The sequence below is a fragment of the Nicrophorus vespilloides genome, unplaced genomic scaffold (genome assembly GCF_001412225.1).
Source record: "Nicrophorus vespilloides isolate i.1.1-1 unplaced genomic scaffold, Nicve_v1.0, whole genome shotgun sequence".
NCBI classification, from domain to species: Eukaryota; Metazoa; Arthropoda; class Insecta; order Coleoptera; family Silphidae; genus Nicrophorus; species Nicrophorus vespilloides.
Window position 1 is genome coordinate 20336 of NW_017098303.1, and position 26541 is coordinate 46876.

The following is a 26541-nucleotide window of genomic DNA, read 5'->3' on the forward strand; positions in this document are numbered from 1 at the left end:
TATCAATCGAGTATAGACCAGTCAAATGTAGACCGTAGTCACAACAGTGGCGCAAAAAGAAACGTTATGATTTTCTTAGAAGGACCAATGTGGGGCCTCTAAACTAGGTTGCGCTTGGGGCCTCACAAAGTCGTGATGTTTTCAGTATTTTGTCTCGACAACTCCTTAACATAATTACATGAAAGCTGAATACTTCACCTTTCCAACGAGCCTTTTGGCATCTTCGTGCTGTTGCCAAGTCCCCTGCTAAGAGCTGCAGAAATTAGAAAAAAGTGATTTTCTTGATAATCGCTGTTTAGTTGAGCTGACGAGTTTTAACGTTTTTTCTTAATTACATGAAAATTACATAACTTTTGTTGCATTTCATGATTGCGTAAGATTTACGCAGCTTTTTATGAAACAAAATTTACGTAATGTTGGTTAATCGTTTCCTTGCAGCTCCGTTCGTTCTTCGTCTTTGCCTCTGGTACTGCCTTCTAGCAGAGTGGCAGTGTTTCCTCAATTCGGCTATCTCCTCTGATAGGCTTGCTTCCGGCTGTGATTGGTTTGCTTTTACCGTGGCATTGCTGCGTTGCACGCTCCTTCTATGAATTCCATAAGCTTTTCTGCTCTTGAGATTTCTCCAAGTCTGTGAGCAATGGAATTTAAGAGGTTTGTTTTGTTGAGCTTTCATGTTGACCATCCCGGTGTGACTGCATGGTGCTGGATTGTTCTGTCTCTGATGCTATACATTATATATCTGTGGTCACTCAGCGTTTCCTTGTCCAGGACCCTCCAGTCATTTATTTTTGTAGATATAGGATGGATGAGTAGTTTCCACGCTCGAAAGTAGGCTCAGTGCCTCTGGGATTTTTAGGCTAGCAACCCACTCTTTCCGTTTAGGTCTCCCGTGATTATTGTCTGCCCTTCTTGCGTCACTTGCAATGTTTGCAAGAATGGCAGTGCTTTCGGCTGATTTTTGCTGATGTTTGGGGATATTTAACAGGAGTAGAGAGTGTAGTTTGTTGTCTTTATATCCAGTCACCCGTTCAGGACGTTGATTTTTTTTTGAACGACTGATGCAATAAACATTAATATTACAATATCATAAAATTGATTTAGAATAATTTGAAACATGTTGAGAATATTGCTTTTTATTAAACTAATATAACACCAAAAATACATAAATCAAAATATAGAAATTGAAACGTATAAATATATCTAACATTCATAATAAAATAAACGTAATAGGAAACGAAATAACATGAGTCTAACCATTTGCATTCTACTCTATTGTTATGTGTAAATATAATATATTTAGATCTCTGGTTCTCGGTTGTTGTGAAAAAACTTCTAATTACATAACTATAAATATATGTTTCTTTATAAAAATATTACTCCTACAATGTCATATTCGAATATGGTCCATGTTACAAAAAATTACAGGTACGTATCTTAAGAATATTTTTAAGAGAAGATGAAAATAAAAAAAAATAACTAAATGGAAATGATTGTCGGGAGCATAAGACTTATGCATCCAACAAACTGTTTTTTGGCTATTCGAAATAAGAAATGTGTAATTACGTGCAAGTGTTGTTGTTATTACTTCTTTTGTTTTATTCGTTTTTATTTTGTGGGTGCATTTAGTAAATGTCGAAATAAAATAATATCCTTTTGAAGGTTCATTAAAATTATTTTGCCACGTTTTACTTATCATATGCGTATAATTATTTTGTTAATTATAAATATACGAATGTATCTTTATAGAACTATAATAATTAATCGATGATCCGCCCGCGGATGTGTATCACTACATACTATATAGTATACTAAAATACTGCTTTGTTCCATTTCTTCTTTTTTTTATATATATAAATATTAACTATATAAAAGTTGCTTTTTTATGATTTTTCTAATACTTGAGCACACCGTATTCGTTTAATTTTAAAGTTTTTGTAATATTTGTTGTATAATTTCGTTGGTTTCGTTTTTTCTTTTTGTATCACAATTTCGATCACTTCAAATATGTCCGTCCATGTAATTTACTTCTCCGTACATTTGCCTAATGTTCTCCTGTCGTTCGGCGTTCAAATCGGTGTACTTGTTCCTGCCGAAGCCGTTTTGCATGTACTCGACGTGTCCATTTGCAAAACCATTAGTAACTCTTGCAACTCCATTTCGGACGATCCCGTTTTCCTGAGCCACATGCCTGCTGATGGTCTGGATGGGGTCCGACTCCAAATCATGGATTGTTACGGAATTCTTTCGTGGCCCAACGCCGTTTTGGTTTGGCATGGGAATGCCGTTTGGGAGTGGTCTACTGTTTGCAACGCCGTTTCCATTCGAAGTGATCGAGTTTTCCTTGATGTACCGGATGTGCTCCTTGACGACGTTTTTGAAGTCTTCCTGGACTGGTTGGGTGTCAGTATCACCATCAACCTGAAATACAAACGCCAATTAATCATTTCAAACTATAAAATTACCAAGTATCGTACTATTGTTAGCCTTCCAATGTTGTCCATGGCTTTCAACATTGGCAATGATGACTGCCGGAAAATCTCCAGGCGTCTTCGAAAGGCCGTTACACTGTCATCCAATCTCCCTCTTCCCAGTTGCAATTTAGAGCAGTCCAGAAGAATGATCGTGGGTTTCTGTTTATACTGTAAATAATAGATATATTTCATGAAATGCTAGTCATGGTAATTGAAAAATGGCCGGGAATCGATACGATTGGAATAATAATGAAGGTAATGAAGTTGTCAAACACATTTAATATAAGTTGGACAAAAAGTAATATCGTCAATCGATAATAATTACCAATCATTAGAATCGTCTCGAAAGAGTCCAGTAATAATACAGTTGCACATTCAGCAACCTATAATTTTCAAGCAATGCTCATCTAATATTTAAGCTGTATTGCACTAAAGTGATTGGTGTATAATTTTACTTACATCAATTTTCTGCTATGTGATATTAAAGAAAGAACTCACTTTTGCTTCAAATTCCGTGGCTTGAGCCATATCTCTGGGGAATCCATCCAGGATAATTCCCTGCGCATCCATGTTAGAAGCCATATGGGATTCGACGACCTTCATGATAATGTCGAGAGGTACCATCTCTCCTCCTGCTATGCAATCTCTTATCTTGGCAGGATCGCTTCCTGGTTTCGGATCGGGTGGTTCAGCAGCGGCACGAAGAAGTCTGCCCAAGCTTATGTGTGTCCATCCGGTATCTTTGGCAGCGTGTATACACAACGCCGCTTTGTTGCTTCCCGGTCCACCGATAACCCAAAGCACTGGTGGCCATCCGGGTTTGATGGGGGATTGGTAAGTGGGTGGCATCTCCTTCGAAGACACCGATATAACCTGGGTCTGAGGTCTGGGAGTATCGACATTCATCTGCTTTGGTGGTGCACCGTTTAATTGCCTTGGCGGACCACCGTTCGCTTGCTTTGGTGGTCCACCATTTGTCTGCTTCGGTGCTTCTTGTATTGGCATCGAAGGCTGCGGTAGCGTCTGAACAGGCTAACAGATAAAAACGTATTTATGAATGANNNTGGGTTATCTTGCATTCCCAGTATCCGGAATACCGAAGCCCTGAAGTCCTTATACACATCACCCGGATGCCTTTCTCCATTCACCTGCATACATTTAAATGAATTACACCGAATCGATAAAACTTGATTCCATTCATCCAACATGTTACTTGTTGAACGTTATTTGGAAATGAAAGTGATAGAAACAGACGTTCCAACCAATTGAAATATTGCGCAACTTACACGATTTAATCGTCAGTTTTTTTTTTTATTATAATTAATGTAAAGCATGTTCAATTTCAATATCGATTTTCCATATGCCACACTGTTATTACATATTTTTTTTTATATTTTCTAAACCGCAGAGCGTTTATCAACATGCAATCGCGAGAGGGGAAGGAAAATGGTTTGCTGGTAACATGTAATTCAAATGCTCGAACAAGAATAATTTTCTCAAGTAAGAAACCCAAGCAACATGTGCTTCTTCTCACAAAGCATTACAGAATGAATAACTTGTCAACATTTCTTCATTGAAATTTTAAGTGGTATTGGCAGAATTACAGTACAATTCCGAGTATATATAAATGTATGAATATTTTGTTTTGTCCAATTATATATAAACTGTCTAAATTTAGAGATATATATATAAAGAAAAACAAGGTATGTATGCATCACGAATTTTGGACACGTTTCGGTGGTCATATTTAAATCCAAACAAGAAAGTATAATAATGTTGTTGCGTGATCTTGTAGCGTGCGGTCAAATTGGTGTTTAGAAAGAAAGAAAAGCTCTATTGTACATATATATATATTTGAAAATCACACGAAACGGCTCGTTTTGTGGTACAAGTGAAATACATTAATTTTCCATCAATTACTTAAAAGAAATTAGGCGCGCTTGATTTTATAAATCGCAATTTGTGCAAATTACTTTTGAAAATGTCCCTAAAAATGAACTTATCTTGATTTACTTTAATATATTCATTGAATCTACATTCTAAATTGAATAATCTATAATTTCATAGAACATGCATTGTATATACCATATATTTAATATTAATAACTAAAAATTACAATAAAGTTTCACATAAAAAAAAACTAATAAAATTATAATTTTAATCTACAGTTTTCAATTTATTGATGCATTAATCTACATATTAATTTAAAATAGCACTTTTCTATTTTTATTGTTACAATAAAGATTATTATTATTTGTTGTTTTCTTTCCACGTGACAGAAATATCATTTGACTTTCAATTCCAGATATTTTGTATTATTTTTTAGTCACTCCTATTAAGTGTACATTTGATAACTGAATAGTTTTACTTTTTTTTTTTCAATTATTTGATTTCTACTCGACAGAAATGTCATTTGCATAGCAATTGCAATATTCTATTAACTTTCCTATTAAATGTGCATTTTACAGCTGAATAATTTGACTTATATTTTCACTTGTCTCTTGTCATTATTTGATTCCCACTTCACATAAATGTCAATTTGCATTGAATTTTCTGATATTTGCTATTTATTATAACCGCTTCTATTAAGTGTATATTTTATAATATAACTTAGTCTGTTTTTAATTATTTAATTGTATAAACAGAAGAATGAGAGAATTGAGGTCAGAACAGAAATATTACAATCAATAAACAATATACTAATGTTATTACATTGAGCTTTCCATACTTTACGGAATAAAACTGTAGTATATTGTGACACAATTACAGCAATAATAATCGTTTTCGCCAATAGAATAAACTGCACAAAAAGAAACAAGTTTAAAGAAATAAAATTAAAAAATATTGTTTGTTTTGAAATTTTCAAATCGGTTTTAGTAATTTCCGAATGAGCGAAGCCGCACTATGCGAGGTAAACGAATTTTGACATTATACTATTATTTTAAATAAACTTTCATAAATATTATAAACATATTTCTTAATTAGTTACTTGTGAATTGAAGATGCTTGCAAGTATCATACTATTCTGATAACTGTAATACATCTCGAAATAAGCATGCTTTTTCGTATTGGGTTCGAAGTTAATTGCTTTGTTTGTTTGAACATATAAATACATCATTTGTGTCCGTAGCTGTATCGATCAGATTTGACTTTGTAAATAGTTAAATCATCCCCCGCCGAAAATCGAATATCTTCCGAATATAATTACAAGGCAATACGAAAACGACGAAAGAAGAAGGAAAAAAAAAGAACATAAATTACACACGACGGCAATAACAAAATCAAATATTGAAGAAACGGTCGCGAGAAAATTGGACATCCCAAGGGGAAATTGAATTTTCTATATTTCAGTTTGTATTTGCACGAGAGAAAAAAAAAAGTAATAATAATAGTAAGTAAATGTAAAGCTACTTACCGATATTAACATGTTGCTCTGGTCAAAATAATCGGCGACTGGCATCACATTCTTATAAAAATTTGACAATTCCATTCGAGCTAAGGATAGGACGACCTGTCCTAATTTGGCACCGTAATCAATCTGTCTTTCTAACACCTTCTGTCTCCATGAAATCAAGATCGCCCCATTCACCACTTGGATCTATAGAAATCAATAATACATAGTGAAAAATCATGTTCGAACGGGTGTTGGAAAACAAAAAGAAGATAAATGTATGTGTTTAGAGGATATAATACATCGTACAGTCATACAATTCATAGAAATGATATTATATGGGGGACAATTTTAACATCGACCTGTTGTTTACCGGTTCACTTGGTTACGCTATTCTACTTTGTTGTTAATCCATACACACATACGGGTTTTCCCAGTAGTTACAGATACATTTGCAAATAACAACAATAACAGCATAAATATTGATTATTTACAAAATGTATTGGTATATTTAGACCTAAAGACTAACAATCAAAATCTTTCTGCCTATTTATTATATTGTTGTATAATCACAATAATAATTTAAAGAAATATATATATTAATACTTGACAGTGAGAAATCGTAAATATTTAAAGTCATGAAACTAATATATTCAATCAATAACCGTATCGAATCGTAATAACACGTACTCTATAGGCGGAGGTATTTCTATGTGAAATTCATATAGATTTTATAACGATATTTTATGAAAAAAAATCTATTTCTGAATAAAATTTTCTTCAATAAATATTAATATTACGACTTGTTTACGTATACAATATAACATGTCGTAATAATCAATATTAATATTTACATTTATTTTTCATTATCTAATTGCTTCAAGTTAATATGTAATAAGTTTCTATCTCAAATTCGTTACATTTTGTTATGTCAAAAAATGACAATTATCTAATATTTAAAGCATACTTAAGAAAATCTCTAAAACAAATATTTTTGTAATAAGTTGTCTTTTTAAACTCATTATGTGCTAACCGCAGCATTTTATGGAAATCAAACATCTACACAAAAATAAGATACTCATTAGATACAAGTCTAAATATTAATATAAAATTGAGCTTGAGCATGACTTAATACGTTCTTCATCGATAACAAAATTTCTTTTTAAAAGGAATAAATTCGAATCCTTGAAATTGATATAACACAATGGAAGATAACATCTGATTGATGAATAATTTGGGACCAGAATATCCTTACGAGTACATTAAAGATTACTTAACAACGACTCTACTATTCCAAGTCCTAGCACGCAAATAAGACTGTTTACCTATAAAACTGTAAGTGGAATTCTATTAGTTTGATTTACAAACAAACTCCTTCCAATAATGCAAAAAAAAACATACACTTAATGATTTTGTTATTACCTTTTCTGAATATTCGACGACATCCCTCATGTTCCTAGGATACCCAGAAACGAGGTAAGTTTTCGCCATCGGAGCCATCTTCATTTCAAGCATCAGCACTTCCGTGACCGTTTTGCTGGACAGCATACCGAAATCTTGCATGTCTGAAAGCAAAATTATTAAAATATACAGTCAGGAAGAAAGCGGAGGGAAAATGTTGGTGTTGGGAACACGCCATTAGCTCAGTGGTTTTTGTTAAGAATAAAATTAATAGCTCGTGCCTCGTTACCACCCGAAAACTAGACGAATAAATGATGTTATATGAAAGAAAAAGAAATAAATATAAAAAAAAAACTAAAATTAGTCTCAATCAAATCCAAACATATTCACGTACAAATTCTTTTCTCCGCATAATTGTATACACTTAGCGTTTTACCTATGTCGGAAATTTATTACTGTTTTCAACAAAAATACATGCGAGAAAGTTTGCATTACATTTTTTATCTACATGCAACGTAGGCGTAGTCGCGTACTTAACTGTACGTGCATGCAATTTACTCTTTTGCTGCGCTATTTTAAAGTGCATTGTAAACCTGAATAGCGATGTTGATAATGTGAAAAATTAATCGACTTATTGATTATTAGTAAATGATAGTCTTCTCTTAGTTGATAGATCTTTTACTTGAGTTTTATTATAATATGCTTCAGTTTCTGTCCACTATATAAACCCTAAACATCTAAATAATAGTGAAACCCGTTTGAAAAACAGTTTATGAAACTAATTATTACATGCAAAGTATTCAAAGAAATAAACTACAAAAATACCAACTAATTCTTAAACTTATTTAGATAAATGGCTTACAACTATGAGGAACAATCAATAAATCGAAGATATAAATAATCCAAAGGTTCGATACAAAAAGTATAAATTATAATAAAAGGATACATTTTTCAAATGGAAATAGTAAATGTAGATATAGAGAAACTTTACTAAATACAAATATAGACATATATTGATGATGCAGATTTAAAAACCCATTGATTCAAACGTATCGAAACACGTTAATAATTCACACATGTTATAAATTTAAAAAAAAATCAATAAATTAATGCTTTTCTTTAATATTAATAAATAAATAATTTCATGAAATGTGCTACAATAAATACATAAGTATGCTCATTTTGGTCCTCTTCTGAAGAGCATCTGGATTGCAAATGTAAAATTAGAAAAAAATGTGCGCGATTCAAATATTTTCCTTTGATATTTAAATCAGAAACCAACTAAAAACAAGTATTGGGAATAATAATTCAAATCAGTTTTTAGTACATTACATTTATACCAGTTTAAATATAAATATAAGACTTACTACTCCTATTTTTTAAAATTTCAAACGTGATTTCGGCAATATACGTTAACGTATACATTCGTTGCCTACACACAAATTGATTTTGTTTTAGGCTTAATTTATTATACTCGGTATTATGAGTATTACAATCGATCGAACTTTACAACTTGAATCTTCATTTTGTTAGTAATTGTTTTTTGTCAAGTAACTTATATAAATACTTGGGAAGTACAAATTAAAACGCATATATATTAAGTTTAATATATAGACAAGCGTTTCTCAAACCATCTTATCCAAATGTTTATAATATAAAATTTAAAAAGAAACGAGCTTTGACACAAGATGACAGCTGTCATTTTATGACCCATTAAAAATTTAACGCAACTATTAGATTGAGAAACGCTGCTATAGACTAGCACTAAAATACTATTGCTATCGAGTATTGGCAAAATATATCGAGCATGTCTATACTTGTCGGCGTGGTCGTATTGATTGTAATACTCATATTACATATGAGAAAGTAAAAATAAATAATTATAGCTAAAACCGCAAACACACAATTTACATCATTCTTTTTTTTGCTTTCAGTTACCTTCAGAATTTATGTTACCGATATTGATTAAGCTGGTTTGACCATCTATATTAAAAAAAAATCAATCTTTGAAATAACTCCAACCAGAATGTTTATGTTTGTCTATTGAAAGTTGCACATTCACGTATATAAGTAAAAACATATAAATATTGATATATAAAATCAATGACACTCACCATTACCAATTGCGTACTGCTGCAGCAGATCCGTCATGTTGATGTGTATAATGCCTTTCTTCTCTTGCATCAAATTATCACAATGTGTCACCTTCCCGCTTCCAGGGCCGCCTAAAAAAAACAAAACGAAAACTAAGTATAGAAAATAACGTTTCTTTTTGTTTTGCTGCTGATTACATTGTTAAGATCATGAAAATCGATAATTATTTCCATTTAAATTCTCAGTAAATATTGCCCAACGTAATTTTATAAGTAAACACAGTTTTTTTTATTGCTTTTTTTTATTTCTTTCGTTCGACGCTAAAATTAACCATCGAAGGTACGTCATATAATAATTTCAATGTTATGAGAATAATATAAGAATCAATAAGTTTTAAATCGGTTTCATATGAAACTATTCAAGTTTGATCATATAAATATCTTATATATTCGATGATTAATAAATGTAAGTTAAAATTCTAAAATAAATATTTTGTCCAATTTTATAAATATTTACAATAATAGTATTATGCGAATTGAAAAGTATTTGTTGTTATAGTAACTATATTCGTTTGGAGGTGATTGTTTATCGTGTTAAAATTTCATAATTTTTTTCAGCTCATTTTTACTATAATTCATGCATCCAAGTATCGTCTTTCATAATTTAATAACTTATAAGTGTGCTCATGGAATATAAGGTAAACTATGCGAAATTGTGCTATTTTTCATATCGAATATGTAAATACCAAATAACAAAATATTTGAAATCTTTGCATTATTTAACAACAGACTATGTTCAAATTTCATATAAACTGAAAATGATTGTAATAGTTTTTAAATGTAAATACATACCAAGAACAAATATAACTGGCACTTTAGGTGATTCAAAATTAACGGGACTTCTATTAAGCATCGGAAATCGTCCGTCTGGTGGTGTAGCAACGGAACGAGGATCTTCATGAGCGCTGTTCCTCACCCAAGTGTCTCTACCTTCTTCGAATGCTTGTGCACCATCACTTTGTTCTGTAATGAAATAATAAATGAGAAGCAATTAATAAATGAAATGTTATTGAAAAAATGGAAATGTATAAAGTTTCCATACCTGGCAACGAAAGTAATTAGTTATTACAGCAGAAACTTCAAATGTATTGTTTTCAACTTCTTTTTCCATTTCTTTAATAGATTACTTCAACTAAATAGATTATTTTTATTGGAAACTGCACAATAAAAATTTGAGTTTAGAACGCGGATTTGTTTAATTGCCATTTTTTTGTAATAAGCCGAATGATTTGTTTCAAATTAGTTCGAAAGTCCTAGGCGATAAGTATTTCTTAACAATTAAATATGTATCCGCTACAATATCTAAATTATTTTATATTTAATGCGCGTTACAATAGGAAAGTGGAACTTTATTATTTATATTAACGAAAGTTAGTGAAATAGGATTATGTGGACAGGAGGCCTCAAAATATAATGTCGATAATAGAAGGGTCCAACCTTGCACCTCTAATTTCGCCGGTCAAGGGAAGGCAATGTAATGTCGTCCACCCTTACCCTCCTAAACCCCTCCACGCACCATCCCACCAGCCGTCTCGCGTACACGCGACAAACGCACATTTTTTTTTGATACGTAAAAGCTCTAACAATTATGAACAAGGTAACAACAATAGAATTTACCGTTTTCGCTCTAATTTTTATATCACTTAGCATTGCATGCGATTTTATATAATAATATAATAAACTACAGTGTTATCCTATTTACTACTAATTGATTTCGATAATAAAAAAAAAGTTCTGTTTGTATGATAACTATCGTTTTGTTTTGGCATTATGTTGCTTCAACAGATATTTGCAGATGTTTCTAAGCTTGTTTAACAACTCACGTTTATATTATATAAATATGACTAAAATTGACAATTTCGAATTGATTACGATTATATTCCTTCAATTACAATACAGTTGCATAAGATGTTAAATTTATTTCACAACTAGGGATTATGTAACAAATATGTAATGTTGACTACTTACAAGCAATATAAGCATTTTTTTAGCTTTGTACGCAACATAATTCCTTCAATAAATTTTAAGTACTGCATTTTAAAAGCAATTATAACTGCAAAAATAAAAGTTCTTGAATTATCAGATTGTATTAAGCTATTCAATTCTAATGTATTTCTTGATAATTCTTTGGTGTTTACAATTAACACTTGTACCCTTACATTTGCATAACTTATATAATTTGCATAGTTTATCTCATCCGCACGCTATTTAAAAATATAAAAAACAAATAAAGTTTTTTTAATCCTTTTTCATAACAACTATAGTAAATTAATATGAAATGCAAAACTAATAAATAAACTTTAATAATACTTATATGGACTTTTGAAAGAAATTTATTTTATACATGTTAGAACAATATTATTAAACATATTCTTGTCCAAATAATTGAGTAAGATAATAAACTTAAGAAGTTGTCGAAAAAAACATAATGTTAGGAACAGTGCAAAAGTCTAATTGAATAAACTTTCTTAAAAAACAAATACCAATAATATATTCTAATTTTATAAATTTCATAAACTATTTTGTTTAGTTTATTGGAATTATTTAACTTTTATTATTATATAATATTTTAATAATAATAATCGGAATGTTATTAATAAAGTCCTTTTCGTTTATTATAACACCTTCTGAAATTATAATCCAGCCCGCAGCTATGCAGCTCTATTATACCCTTAAATAGTAGTATTGCGTGATAACTTTGTGAATACTGTTTAAAGACAAAGCAAAATCGTGTAACATAATACCTCGATTTGATTGCTTGTAAAGCACTGAATTTACCATTCTCAGCAAATCTGATCACGAACTATGCAATTATATGCCTATTTATATAAATGTACTTGTAGCTTTGCGAAAATAGAATTTGCAATGCGTGTGCATTCCAATAGTGTGCATAAATGAAAGTAGAAATCTCAATTTAGCAACAATAACAAAAAAAATCAATTGCGATAAAAATTGATTGTTATGTTATGAGCTTATTGAAGTTACGGTGGATACGCCGGTGACATGCGTCTTTCATTTGTTGATATTGATGGTTTATATGAAAAGAAAATTATGTTACCAGTATCCAAACAGATGCCCATATTCCAAAATCCCTCTTTTTATCTAAGTATAATTAAGTAGGGTCCTTAAGTCCCAGGGATGCAAGCAGAACCGCGGATGACGCGACGTTAAAGACGTTTCGCGCATCTGAAAAACTGGAAACTTCACCGACCTATCACTTGTTACTGTTAGACTTGTACAGTAGACGTAGTTAGCTACATAGACACTACATCGTCATCACACTGGCCGGACCATATAAACCGATCGAGAAAAGATCTCGTCAACCTATAACAGTGAAAAGTTCTTCGGATCGTGCGTATCGAACGAACGACGCTCTACTAAACGGTTTTCCGTTGGGAAAGCCGTGAAAATGCTTGGGAATTTGAATAATTAATGTAATGTTGCCTTGCTTACTGTGACCGCCGCGAGCGGGGTGGCGACGAGGGGTGTAGTTGTCATGGAAATGAGTCGCCGCTATGGACAGCACTTGACCAAACACATATACCAGCTAAAACTACGTCTGCGGATTAAATTCCGACCAATCATACTTCAAAATAAACTTCCCTTGTCCTCCTTTCTTCTCTCACGATCTACTCATATTAATTTCGTAAATCATTCATTTGATGACTAATACAGTCATTTCAATTAGTCCAATCCAATAATTCTCAATAACATATTAATTCTTGAATCCTTACATTCTAAGTACGCATCATCTCATATTATTAGTTCAATTTAAAGTTTAAAATTACATAATTCATTGTTTAATTATATGTTGGATAACAAATTTACTATATTACCTTAAAAAGAGCTGATATATCCACAGAAAACTAAATTAATTCACTTAAATTCTTAATTCAGTAAGATACATAATTTCAGATAACAATCAAGATATGTTGTAAATTAACTAAGTGCAGGTGGTGTGAATAGCATACAATTCTTATATAATACAAAGTTCCTAATAAAATAATATAAAAAAGACGTAATTTAGTTGCTAACTCCATTCGTATAGTAGGAATATATTATCAACTAGTGGATCTCTTTTATTTTCTGTTAAAATATTCTAATTCCATGTCGAACACTGTATAACCGTAAATTATGATGTTCGATTGTAATTAAAATAAAGTTCAACAACGTGGCAAGTCTATCATTTTCATTAAAATTTAACCAGATTTTATCGAACAATTATTTCATCCAGCATGAATACATTAGGGCGCGACACGTACATTTACAAAGTGTGTCATATAGCTGTGAATATTTAAAAATGGGATAAAGTATATATCCTAACAGCTTATTATTACAGAACGTTCAATATTATAGGAATAGTTCCCATGCGAGGCGATATTTAAATTTTTTATAAGACTTATTATATTGATACCTTCTGGAAAGTTTCGTAGCTTTTTCTTAGACTCAATTATGCATCAACGGGCTCGTTTTTCTTGCTTGCTCGTTCGTTCGCTTCACATTCCCTGTACCCCCATTTAAATATTACCGCCGTCAGCTAATTGACGCAACAATTTTCCACTCAACGCACCTTCCGTAGAACCAACTTCATTTATATTCATTTTGACATGTCGAGAACGCGTGTAATTAATTACCCCGCGACTCCACCAAATACTAAAATTGATACGTATTATTACGTAAAACCATACTTATTTAGTAAATTGATGCGTTCCATTCTAAATACGCCGTCTTAAAAAGATATTCTTGTACCAAATAGATGTAAATAATTTCACGTCATTCAATTGAGCACAAATCAATTAATATCATGGATTGAGAAAATAGGAAACAGTTTCAAACATCATTTTTGTCTAATTGTCTAAACAAACTATTTCGCATTAAACTAAATATGTATATCCTACATTTAGGCTATAAAACAAAAAGTAAACAAATTGCCAACAATCCAATAAAAATAGTATGCATTTATTAATTGCATTTTTACAAAATTAAAATTGTTCTTGAACTCGTGTAATAGATGTATGGTTTTTGTTTTTGATATTTAATAAATTAAAAGAAAAGTATTATTGCATATATATTTAATATAAAAATAATTATAAGTATTATGATACATATATAAAAGAGTGGAAAATAAAATTTCATAAGATATAATTAAATAAAACAGTTAATAATTTATTATAAATCGAAATACATGGCAGCTTTACTTAGGTCTCACTTTCTCGTACATAAATCTCTGCATTTTGTCTGCGTGCTTCTTGACGAAGTGAAATTGTTCCAACGTAAATTGGTACAAATCATTTTCCATCTTCCAAACTTCGTGATTTTGAATCTTCTTGACGGTCTCCTCCGAAGGATTCAACTTTTGAACGGTACGACGCAGATGCGAATTGTTACTGTTCAGAAAGTAATCTTTAGCACCGTGAAATATTCTTGGTATAGTTTCTTCGAGCAAATAAATAAAATCATCCAATTCCTCGGTGACGCCCACCAGTAAATAATTGTTTATTAAATTCTTCTTGGCTTCCGCAAGCGCCCATTTGTTTCCTGGTTTCCTAACATTGAAAAGAAAAAGATATGGTTATTCATATACTATGCATGCACTGTAACTTACCAACAGTTAGCTGCATGACCACAGAAAAATGGTATCTGTAGCCACATGTTATTTGGATTGCAATCAGGCTGTTCCTTGCTGACACATTCATCAAATGTCTAAAGCGAAAAAAAATGAGAATAAAAATATTTAAGAGTTGTAAATATAATCAAATACCATTGTGTCACCATGTTTCCTTCTGGATAAATAGGGACGATAGTTGTCACCATATCTTAGAAAATAGTAATATGATACTAATCGATCCAAAGGTTTTCTTATAATATTGATATACAGTGGTTGTTTGTAGCCAAACTTTGAGAAATCTAGGAATGCAAAATGTCCATGATACAAAGCCGGCTTCATTTTGGACCAACTTGTTATATTCTCTGCTAATTTTATTTGATTAGGTAAGGAAAGTACATGATTATTGGAAGATATATTAACATGAAGCACTCGGAATTTGTTTTTCTTGCATAAATCATAGGCTACTCCCACAAAACTGGTGGATCCAGTTTTGGGCACCCTATTGTAAACAACAACTACATCATCATTAATGCTAATATCAGTTTTGGGAGATTGTAGCTTCTCATTGGACTTCAACACTAAAAAAAATACATTAATTCTATATTCATTAATAAAAGTAGTAAACACAAGTACTTACCTAATTCATCTATTTTCCTTGATAAGTTGTGTATATACATTGATATAAGCACCAAAATAACAAATATACATAGCCATCCTAGCCTAAAATCTCTCATCACTAATTGTGCAGATATTAATAACACAATACAACAAAACAATGTTTGGACAATCCAGTAAGAACTCAATTCATTATTATAATGTAATATCAATGAGCAGATGATGCGTGCATAATAATTACATGACCACTCACCAGTTATTTATTTTTTTATTATTTACTTTTCAAATCATTCCAACCAATTCCAACTGTGATTGTTTTAAGGTGTAACTAAATGAAGTGCAGGTAGTATATTGTGATATACTACTGATTACACACCTACTAACTTAGTTGCCTATTTACAATTCAATTATTACATAAACAAATACTTTCTCATAAATTAATTGCGTTTTATTAATAAAGATTATCTTGTTGTTGATAAACAATCCCTATTTGAATTACAATACAAAGTAAGTTTGGTTGTCTATATAAATATGCAAACAGATTAAGTTTATAATAACTGTCCAATATTTATATTTTTATAAAGTAGACTTTTTACTTAATTAAGTAAAAGTTCCATGTTTAATTACAGTACTTAATGTACTTTGCTTTGAATAAAACTTTTACGATAGAACGATAGAGGCGCCACCAGATTAACAGAACATAGTACATTACTACTCCGTGATTCCCTGTCTCATATCCATCTAAAACTATATAGATGTCAGACCAATAGAAATCTTTCTTAAGATTGTCTACAGTTGCCTATATCTTCAGTATTTATAAAATATTTCTACCGATCATTTCTTTATAGGTTATAGTTTTAAACATTGGTTAAAATGGTAAGAAAAGTTTATTTGTATTTATTTAGAACCCAATATTTATCGTTTTTTAATTACAGTTGCCCTTATCTTTGTTAAGAACAGCGCAGAATCATCCTATGGTAATTATAAATAATTTACATTAATAAGAAAAAATAAGTGTTTTATACATCAATTTTAGTTGGTTGAATTAAAAAATGGAGAGACATACAATGGTCATTTAGTTAGTTGTGATAATTGGATGAATATCAACTTGAGAGAAGTTATCTGTACATCTAGGGTAATGTATAGTCAAGAAATGTATATATCTGGGTATAAATGTGTTTTTGTATTGTAGGATGGTGACAAATTTTGGAGGATGCCAGAATGTTATATTCGTGGAAGTACCATTAAGTACCTTAGAATTCCAGATGAAGTTATTGATATGGTGAAGGAAGAAACTTCAATGAAAAATAGAGGTAGAGATAACAAAGGTGGAAGAGGAGGAGGACAAAGCCAAAGGAACAGACCTGCAGCAAGAGGTAATTACATGTTTTTGCTTATATACAGCAGTAATTAACTTAATTTTGTAATTTATAGGTAATTTTGGTGGCCGTGGTGGAGGTGGACCAGGAAACAAAAGTGGAAATCAAGGTGGTAGAGGAACACTATTTAACAAGAACAAATCAAAGTAGCAAGTTATATCATTTAATAATTATTTTTTATTTTCAAAAAGATTTAAAGAATTGTTTTTCATTTTATAATATGTGCAGACTATTTATAATTATATTGATTTAATAATATAAGTAAATATATAGAAAAGTTGGCCTTGTGTTTATATTTTTTTTATTAGAAAAATAACTTTGAACTGTCAATAGTTGTTTATTTTCCCTGTGCAATACCTACACATTATCACATTCCCTGCAATTACCTCAATGGCACCACAGCCTTAAGTGAAATTCAAGTGCTTTTAATGAATGCAAATAGCTGAAGATGGCTACTTTTATCAATGATAAAACAAGACTTTTCAAAAATTTGGGAGACCCAACAGAGCTTCCAACGAAAAAGAGATCTGAAGCTAGAATAAAAGAGTATAGGTCTGCCACAGATGCGAGAGCTTGGTCTAACAATGAGCAGGAACAAAAAGAATATATTTTAGATTTGATGAATGCAGAATCACCGAAAGTATATAACCAGTATACAAAAATGATATTCAATTAAAGAAAAATATTTTAGCAACTGCAATTAGGTAAATATGTTCCAATTGAAGTACTTATTGATACGCTGCTCGCAAACAAAAATGCCGATATCAAGAAACTTGGTGACCAAATAGATAAACTCGAGAAACTTTTAAAATGTTACGACGATTTAGATCTTACGCCCGATCAACGAGCGAAATTGAATAAATTGGTATGCATTAAAATCAGATTTATCATCATTAATGAATATACATTTATATTTATCTTCGCAGAAAAGTCAAGTATACGGATCAGGTGACCATGCAAGAGATGGCGATGAAAATAGTGTTGTTTCTGAAACGCCATCCGCAGTTTCATCAAAATTGACGGCTGCGTCTGCAACATCGTCCAAAGTGGGATCTGTCGGTTCTGAAACATCGGCCAAAGTGGGATCCGAGGGTTCTGCAACATCAGCCAAAGTGGGATCCGAGGGTTCTGCAACATCGGCCAAAGTGGGATCCGAGGGATCTGCAACATCGTCTAAAGCAGAAGCCGAAGGTTCTGAAAAAGAATCTGGAACATCTTCTAAAGCAGAATCTGAAGGTTCTGCAAAAGCATCAGCAGGGTCCCAAATTTCTGGTGGATCCGAGGTTGTAGAAGATGATGTTGCAACTTTACACAAAAAATTGGAGGTAAATGGTGTCAACATTTTGCAAATTAAAGTCTAAACAAAAATGAACGTAGGATACAATTCGAGAATGCGACAAGCATAAAGAACTGGCTCGGCGCGCTATTGAGCAGCTTGAATCTATCAAAAACATCATGCAAGAAAGGGATGATCTTCAACAGAAATTAAGAGAATCTGAAGAAGAAATTCTAAAATTAAAGGTATATAAATACATTTTTTTGTAAAAATATCACTAATCATTAATGTATTGTCAAATTAGGAAAGTTTAGAAAAGAGAGAATCATGTGAAGATGAAATTAAAGAAATGGAAAATGAAGTCGAAAGATTAAAGAGCAGTGGAAAAGTGGACGAATTTGAAATAATGAAGAGAGAACTTGATGTTGTTAAAAAGACATGCAGTAAGCTTCAGAATATTAAGGAACAAAATAAAATATTAAAAGCGGAAAATGATGATTTGAAAAATCAATTGAATCCAGAGTTCAGTCCTGATAAAAAGGAAGAGGCTAAGAGTATTGATAGACTTAAAGAACATCACTCTGCTATTGCATGCATTGACTGTGAGGTTGAAAATCTTAGAGATCCGAGCGTAGTTGATGATCACGACGAAGCGGACATGAAGCAATATTACAAAGAACAAGTAGCTATTCTAAATGAGAAGGTTGATAAATTGAAGGAAGTAACTAAAGAAAGAGACCGTCTACAAGAGAGTGTTACGCGTTTAGAAACCGAATTACAAGGGTATGAAGGATTAAGCGACGAAGTAGAAAGCTTTAAAAAGAAATCGAAAATGTTAGATGATGTTTTGGAAGAACGTGAAAGCCTTCATAAAAGACTAAGTCGTATGAAAGGTATGGAAGACGAGTTATTAGAATTGAAAAGAAAAGCTGCTCGAGTCGATGAATTAGAAAGACTATTAGCCGAAATGGAAGGCAAATGCGGAGTAGACATCAGCGAAGCTGAATTAGAAGCATTAAGACTTCGGGCTCAGGAGGCCGATGTTTTACGAATTGAACGTGACAGAATGAAGGTAAAATTGGATGAACTTGGTTCAATGGATGATGAACTGAAAGAGCTAGAGAATAAGTCCAAATCAATTGAGGCACTTCAAAATGAGCGCGATCAATTGAAAGATCGATGCGCTGAATTAGAAGCAATGCTTTCAGATTATAATAATCTAAAACGACAACTCGACGAAGCCCAAGCTATGAATGATGAGAGAGATGCTTACTTGCGCAAAGTTCGAGATTGTGAATGTGTTATTGCTGATCAAGAAGAGGAAATCAATAGACTTGTATCTCACGTGGACCGTTTATCCAAAGGTCAGGAAAAAGAGCAGGTACAAAATGCATATTCGTTACTATATTAGTGTGGCAATTTTATTTTTTCTTAAAGACCAAATTAACAAGTGGTAAGTATTTTAATGAATTTATCAGTGATTGTATATGGTAAACCGAATACATTTTTGATACAATCATTTTAGGAATTGACGAAAAAGGCAATGGGTGACCTACGAGACGAACTTGATAAAAAGAACGAACTAATAGCACAATCAGAACAGCAGCTTGATACAATGCAGAGTCAATTAAGAAATACAATTGATGAAGTTTCTAATGAAACTACTGATCTCAACAATAGAATCGCCGAACTTGAAAAACAACTAGCCGAACTTGAGAAACAACTAGCTGACAAAGATTCTGAAATGGCGCAACAATTACAATCACTGCAAGAAGAAAATAAGAAATTGCAAGATATCGTTGATAAAATGCAAGAGTATAATGACAATGAAAAACTAAAGAGTATGCTTAAAAAATCAAAATTAGCAGTGCACAAAGCGGCTGACGTATTGGACACAAAACAACTGAGTGGCGTAATAGGTAATACAGACGATACCTCTTTAATTAACCGAATGAAAGACTTAGAAAAACAACTTTCCCAGGCGCAAAATGCATTAAAAGAATGTGAGAGAATGACAGCCGAAAATAAAGCTTTACGTAAACATTCCGGTGAAATACAAACGGTTGCCAAAGATCAAATACAAGATCTTGCAAATGAATTAAAATTAGCTAGGGAAAAAATAGATCAATTAACAAAGGAAAACTTAGATTTAAAGAAACATATTGACGAGCTAACTAAAGATGCTGATTCAGCATTGACCAATAAAATTAAGGAACTTGAGAAACAGCTGGATGATTCAAAAATTAATAGGAAAACAATTGATCCCACTATTGGGGGAGATTCAAATAAAATTGTGAATGAAAATGCAGATTTGAAGAAACAGATTGACGCCATGAAAAAATCAATGACCGGAGATAATGTAGATTTAATAAACGAAAATACTAAATGCAGAGATAAATTAAAAGAGTTGGAAAGACAACTCGAAGATGCCAAAATTCTTTCAAAGAAAGATCAACCAGAATTAGCAGCAGATAATGAAAAGTTGACAAAGGAATTGAATGAATTAAAAAATAAGTTGAAAGACGGTGCTAACGAATCTACATTAAAAGAAAACAATGACCTAAAAAATGAAATGGAAATGCTCAAGAAGAAATTAAAAGAGGGTGGTCATGATATCACCTCAACAAAAGGAACTGATGGTGCACAAGATTCGACTTTCAAAGAGAACGAAAAATTAAATGAAGAAAATGAATTGTTAAAGAAAAAGTTAAAGGAGGGTGGTTTACAAGATGCAACATTAAAAGAAAATGAGGATTTGAGAAAAGAACTAGAGAATCTCAAAAATTCAATAAAAGGAGGAGATGTTCGAACGTATTTGCAAAAGAAAATGCTGATTTGAAAAAAGAACTAGAGAATCTCAAAAATTCAATAAAAGGTGGAGATACTTCGAACGTATTTGCAAAAGAAAATGCTGATTTGAAAAAAGAACTAGAGGATCTCAAAAATTCAATAAAAGGTGGAGATACTTCGAACGTATTTGCAAAAGAAAATGCTGATTTGAAAAAAGAACTAGAGAATCTCAAAAATTCAATAAAAGGTGGAGATACTTCGAACGTATTTGCAAAAGAAAATGCTGATTTGAAAAAAGAACTAGAGAATCTCAAAAATTCAATAAAAGGTGGAGATACTTCGAACGTATTTGCAAAAGAAAATACTGATTTGAAAAATGAACTGGATTCATTAAAACAGAAATTGAAGGATGGAGGACAAGATGCTTTCTTAAAAGAAAATAATGAATTGAAAAAACAATTAGAAGAAGCTAATAAACAAAAAGGTGCGGGCGTCCCGGATGCAACATTAAAAGAAAATGATGAATTAAAGAAGGAACTTGAATCACTAAAGAATCAGCTAAAAGGTGATGCTCAAGGTTCATCAAAGGAAGTCGATGCGTTAAAGAAAGAACTCGATGACATGAAAAAGAAAATGAGCGCTGCACAAGGAGGCGGTAATGTTCCAGAGGCAGTTCAACAAGAAAATGATAATTTAAAGAAACAACTTGAAGAACTTAAGAAAAAATCAGGCGGTGAACCAGATACCAAAGATAAAGAAGATGTGACAAACCAATTGAAACAAGCTAATAAAGAAAATGATGATCTCAAAAAGGAAATTGAAAGGTTGCAAAAAGCTAGTCCCGATTTAACAACAAAACCAGATGCTGCTAAAGGTGGTCTAAGCGACGATAGTAGTGATTTGAAAAAAGAAATAGAAAGATTGAACAAGGTAATTGCAAGTAGTGGAAGTGATCAACAAATGGTAAATCAGTTGCAAACAGCATATGCTGAAATTGACGATTTAAAGAAAGAATTAGAAAAAATGAAACAGTTAGTACATTCAACTGGTGATAATGCAGCAAAACAGCAATTGGACGACCAGGCAAAGGAAATTGATAGATTGAAAAAGGTACTACAACAGGGTGGAATACCAGATGATCATGATACGAGAGAAAAACAAGAACTATTGGATATGATACAGCAATTGGAAAACCAACTAGGTGATATGGGGCGAGACGAAAAGAAAGATAAAGGAAAAGATGACAAAGATCCAGAAAATGCACAACTAAGATCGAAAATAAAGGAACTGGAAGATAGATTACTAAAAACTAAAGGTAACTTATCAATAAAACACGAGTTGATATTATTTTAAAATAATTTTTATATTTAGATTGCGAGTCTCAACTAAAGAAATTGGAAACAGAATTAGAAAAACAAAAACAAGATAGCTTAGAAACAATAAAATCATTGAAAGCACAATATGATAGGGACGTGAAGAATTTGCACAATAAATATAACGACGGAATCCAGAAGTTACAAGCATCTCATGAAGAAATTTTGAGTAGGGGGAATCAAGATCTAGAAAGAGAAAATGATGAACTAAAACGACAGTCGAGACAAAGTAAATTAATGCTCGATGCTCTCCAATCTAAATTGGATGACAAAGATGATGTAAGTATCTTCTGAATCATAAATACGCAATAAATATTTAATATTCCATTGTAGAAAAAAATGGCAACATTATCAAAAAGTGTACAAAAATTGGAAATCGAACCGTGCGATTGCGGAGACGATAGGTTCCGTAAACTGCTGAAGAAAATTCTTAACGATGGCATAGAGGTTCGTACTGGTTGTATGTTCTTAGTTTTAGAAAAATGAAATTGCCGCACTATATTTTGTTTATATCGTTTGAGTCCGTATTTTGAGATAGTCTGTATTTCTAACGCGTTCTTGCCATATTTGCTTTGCAGTCCTTGTCCTTTGATGATCTACAGTTTATGCATACAAAAGTTTGCGATGCCACATCTAAAATTATCGATAAAAATAGATCCAGTATCCAAAGAACGGAAATTACAGAATCTTACAGAAATATGCCGAGTGTAGCTGACACTGACTATAAAAGGCGGCAAAAGGTTGCTCAAAGTCAAGGTATATAAATATATCCATGACACATGCTGCGTCATAAATAATAACGTATTTTCTATTCTATAGTTGCTAAACTTCAATTGGAAGTGGCTCTTGAGAGACAACGATTGGAGGATTTGAGGAGCACTTTGGATTTGGAAAAACAAACAAACAAAGGACTAGAGGAACAAGTCAAAAAGAAATCGAAAGCTGTATCATGTTTTATGTGATGATAGTTTTTGAATTCTAAAAATGCATGAAATTATTAAAAATTCTTCTATTTTTTCAGGAATGCATTAGAAGAAGAGCAGTCTAAAAGTAAATTGCTAGAAATGAATTTGCAGCAAGAAAGGGATAAAAGTAGGCAATTAAGCAGTATATTAAGTAATCATGATGTAAGTGGACATTGATTTATGGGTAACACAAATAATTTTTCAAAAATTACAATTTCAGCAAACTTGTTCGTGTATGCATAAAGACAGAACGACGTCTCGACGAAGACCATCTGAAAGGGTAATTTATATTTTGAAGCGGTTTTGCAGTTTATTCTTTAAATTATTTAAATTTTAGGATCGTTCTAGAGAGAGATCCTCGGTACTTCAATCTGCACCAAGGCGTATTTCAAAGAACTAACATTACAACTGTGTGCGTATTAAAATAAAATGTGTGGAATGTGTAAAATGTCTTTCAATTTTTGCGTATTTGGTTAACAATTAAATAAAGATATTTTAAATGCAATTAATATTTTTTTTACTTAACGTATCACATTTAAAATATACATAAATATTTACTCTTGTGTGGAAATACCTGTTCAGTCATAACAAATCACATTCTTATCTTTCCTGGAACAACCGCGTTATTAAGATTGCTTATTATACACTCACTCAAAGTGAACCATGTTTGATATAAACTTCCTTATCAGTATGAATCAATATGTATACGTGTTCGCAATGAAACTCGATCTATAGAAGCATATACGATTAGTAAAATGTACAAGTACATAATTGCATGTGCTATTTTCTTGTGCCTGCAATTTAGCAGTGCATCAGATATTTGCAGTACCAAAAGTAATTGTGCCGAATGTTTAAGTGAATTTATGTGTGTGTGGTGCGCGTCGACAGATAAAGCGGTATTATGATATAACTGAGAAATAATGAAATAATCTTATTAGAATCTACTTTCAGTTCGATGAAAGGCGATGTATAGAAAAAGAAAATTCCGATGATTGCCCTGAAAAGGATTTGATTAATCCTAAATCGCATGTAAAAATCCTCAGTGATAAGCCTCTGCAATATGAAGTCAATGTTGAACAGGTGCAGATAAAACCTCAAAACATTTCCCTTAAATTAAGAGTTGGCGAAGAATACAAGTTTAAATTTGAATATGTTCGAGCGAATAATTTCCCAATAGACTTGTATTACATGATCGATCAGTCGGCGTCGATGGCCAAGCATATTGAACGACTTGCAGCTCTAGGGGACGAGTTAATTGCTTTGATGAAAGATTTAACGTCTGATTTCAAAATAGGTTTTGGTTCTTTTGTGGATAAAGTGACCTTACCGTATTCCAGTACAGAACCCAATAAGTAATAAAAAATCGTAAATTTCGCTGTTTAAATATTTAATGTGTTTTTCTAGATTGATAAAAGCGTGCGAAGGATGTAACAGACCATACAGTTTTATAAACCACATGACTTTGAGTGATGGAGACGATTTCGTTGAGGAGTTAAGTAAAACGTTGAAATCTGGCAATATAGATAATCCGGAGGGTGGATTCGACGCTTTGATGCAGGCCATGGTTTGCAAGGAAGAAATTGGTTGGAGAGATTCAGCGAGGCATCTGATCATATATTCCAGCGACGAGAGTTTCCACATTGCAGGGGATGGTAAATTAGCGGGTGTGGTCGAACCGAACGATGCCCAATGCCACATGACTAATCACGAATACACCGAATATTCCAAATATGATTATCCTTCTGTATCGCAAATCGGCAAAGTTGCCTTGGACAAAGATATAAACATTTTCTTCACGGTCGCTAATTTCTCGGAGCACTATGAAGAAATCAAAAATTTTATACCGAATTCGCAAGTAGATAGTTTAAGGGAAGATTCGAAAATCAGCCAAATGGTTGCTGATTTCTGCAAGGTACCATAGTCTCAACTCAACAGACAATCAGTAACTAATATAGTTCTCTTTAACTTTCTAGACACTAACGGCAAATAAAGATTTTAAGAAGATCCAAGGAAATGAAGGTGGCGAAGTAGAATTCAAGATTCTGAAAATATCCGGAAATTGCACGAACACTGCGAACGGAGTTTGCGAGAACATACACACCGGAAATAAACTGGAGATTGAAGCAAGTATTAAACCGTTGCGTTGCTTGAAAAACAAGATGCTGATCATAAATCCCGGAGCTCCGAGTGAAAAATTAACCGTAAACATTGATGTAACATGCGAATGCGACGATCTTTGCAGCCGAGAAGAAAAGAGCGAAAAATGCAACAAACACGGTGCACTTTTTTGTGCGACTTGCGATTGCGACCAAAACTACTCTGGAAGAGAATGCGAATGCTTGGACACGGAATTGCCATCGAAAAACTCGACCGCTTGTGAACGCGACAATAAAATTTGTTCTGGTCGAGGGTATTGCGAATGCGGCATATGCAAATGTAAAATGTGAGTTTCTTTCAAATACAACTTTAATTGAACTTTAATTATTTTTCAGGCAATAGCGGTTACCAAGGAAGATATTGCGAATGCGATAATAATTCTTGCGAGAACAACTGCAGTGGAAATGGCATTTGCGAATGCGGTAAATGCAAGTGCAACCACGGTTGGTCGAGCAAATCTTGCGACTGTCCTGTTTCTATAGAAAGCTGCTCGTATCAGAAAGAGATTTGCAACAATAAAGGACAATGCAAATGCGGCAAATGCCAATGCGAAGAAGGATATTACGGCACTTACTGCAACGAATGCGCAAATTGCATTGATTCCAGGTATGCATGTTATTATAGCATTTATTTATAATTATTAAATATCGTCTTTAAGGTGTACTGAAATTAAACCATGTGTCGAATGCACAGTCTTCAATACTGGTATCTACAAGGATGAGTGCGAACAACAGTGCAGCAACTACAACATAACAACAGTGGATGAAATAACTGATGTCGATTCTAGTACTGTTAAAGTATGCAAGATTGAAATCAACGAGTGTTTGATGATTTTCAAATACTTTCAAAATAAACAATACTCCATCGAAGTAGAATCGAAACTGAAATGCAAAACTTTGGATATTATGCGTAATATACACATAAATTTACAACGTATTAAATAATTATTGTATTCCATTTTT

General features: G+C 32.3%; 5 protein-coding genes across 5 annotated transcripts; 3 read left to right on the forward strand and 2 right to left on the reverse strand.

Moving 5' to 3' along the window:
• Positions 1-1617: 1617 nt before the first annotated feature.
• On the reverse strand, positions 1618-12903 carry LOC108562114 (adenylate kinase isoenzyme 5). Its single transcript, XM_017920322.1, has 9 exons — positions 12475-12903; positions 10209-10379; positions 9378-9488; positions 7285-7427; positions 5887-6069; positions 3545-3619; positions 2970-3503; positions 2475-2639; positions 1618-2418 (listed from the first exon to the last, which is right to left on the reverse strand). The coding sequence occupies exons 1-9, from the start codon at positions 12494-12496 to the stop codon at positions 1999-2001; spliced, it is 1824 nt and encodes a 607-aa protein (XP_017775811.1). The 5' UTR covers positions 12497-12903; the 3' UTR covers positions 1618-1998.
• Positions 12904-14539: 1636 nt separating this feature from the next.
• LOC108562118 (heparin sulfate O-sulfotransferase-like) lies at positions 14540-15993 on the reverse strand. Its single transcript, XM_017920326.1, has 4 exons — positions 15662-15993; positions 15178-15602; positions 15022-15119; positions 14540-14962 (listed from the first exon to the last, which is right to left on the reverse strand). Exons 1-4 carry the CDS (start codon positions 15756-15758, stop codon positions 14611-14613), a joined length of 972 nt encoding a protein of 323 aa, XP_017775815.1. The 5' UTR covers positions 15759-15993; the 3' UTR covers positions 14540-14610.
• A 387-nt stretch (positions 15994-16380) lies between these two features.
• LOC108562122 (U6 snRNA-associated Sm-like protein LSm4) lies at positions 16381-17242 on the forward strand. Its single transcript, XM_017920329.1, has 5 exons — positions 16381-16515; positions 16575-16616; positions 16676-16774; positions 16832-17015; positions 17074-17242. The coding sequence occupies exons 1-5, from the start codon at positions 16513-16515 to the stop codon at positions 17166-17168; spliced, it is 423 nt and encodes a 140-aa protein (XP_017775818.1). The 5' UTR covers positions 16381-16512; the 3' UTR covers positions 17169-17242.
• A 224-nt stretch (positions 17243-17466) lies between these two features.
• LOC108562115 (early endosome antigen 1-like) lies at positions 17467-23880 on the forward strand. Its single transcript, XM_017920323.1, is given in 14 exon segments — positions 17467-17658; positions 17710-17883; positions 17945-18343; positions 18396-18539; positions 18599-19675; positions 19820-21088; positions 21091-22399; positions 22456-22736; positions 22791-22904; positions 23036-23213; positions 23277-23415; positions 23479-23584; positions 23643-23702; positions 23760-23880. Coding segments are annotated over 14 exon segments (5505 nt in total). The 3' UTR covers positions 23823-23880.
• A 243-nt stretch (positions 23881-24123) lies between these two features.
• On the forward strand, positions 24124-26523 carry LOC108562116 (integrin beta-PS-like). Its single transcript, XM_017920324.1, has 6 exons — positions 24124-24318; positions 24374-24774; positions 24827-25334; positions 25396-25858; positions 25915-26185; positions 26238-26523. The coding sequence occupies exons 1-6, from the start codon at positions 24178-24180 to the stop codon at positions 26521-26523; spliced, it is 2070 nt and encodes a 689-aa protein (XP_017775813.1). The 5' UTR covers positions 24124-24177.
• Positions 26524-26541: the final 18 nt, after the last annotated feature.

Coding starts and splice junctions, on each gene's coding strand:
- LOC108562114 (XM_017920322.1), bottom strand. CDS start 12,496: ATGGGCATCTGTTTGGATACTG. Junction 10,380..12,474: donor GGGCATCTGTTTGGATACTG/GTAACATAATTT, acceptor ATTTCATTACAG/AACAAAGTGATGGTGCACAA. Junction 2,640..2,969: donor CCACGGAATTTGAAGCAAAA/GTGAGTTCTTTC, acceptor TATTATTTACAG/TATAAACAGAAACCCACGAT.
- LOC108562118 (XM_017920326.1), bottom strand. CDS start 15,758: ATGAGAGATTTTAGGCTAGGATGGCTATGTATATTTGTTATTTTGGTG. Junction 15,603..15,661: donor AAGGAAAATAGATGAATTAG/GTAAGTACTTGT, acceptor TATTTTTTTTAG/TGTTGAAGTCCAATGAGAAG. Junction 14,963..15,021: donor GGTCATGCAGCTAACTGTTG/GTAAGTTACAGT, acceptor TTTCAATGTTAG/GAAACCAGGAAACAAATGGG.
- LOC108562122 (XM_017920329.1), top strand. Junction 16,617..16,675: donor CAGCGCAGAATCATCCTATG/GTAATTATAAAT, acceptor CATCAATTTTAG/TTGGTTGAATTAAAAAATGG. Junction 17,016..17,073: donor GAACAGACCTGCAGCAAGAG/GTAATTACATGT, acceptor TGTAATTTATAG/GTAATTTTGGTGGCCGTGGT.
- LOC108562116 (XM_017920324.1), top strand. CDS start 24,178: ATGTACAAGTACATAATTGCATGTGCTATTTTCTTGTGCCTGCAATTT. Junction 25,335..25,395: donor TGGTTGCTGATTTCTGCAAG/GTACCATAGTCT, acceptor TTAACTTTCTAG/ACACTAACGGCAAATAAAGA. Junction 25,859..25,914: donor CGAATGCGGCATATGCAAAT/GTAAAATGTGAG, acceptor ATTATTTTTCAG/GCAATAGCGGTTACCAAGGA.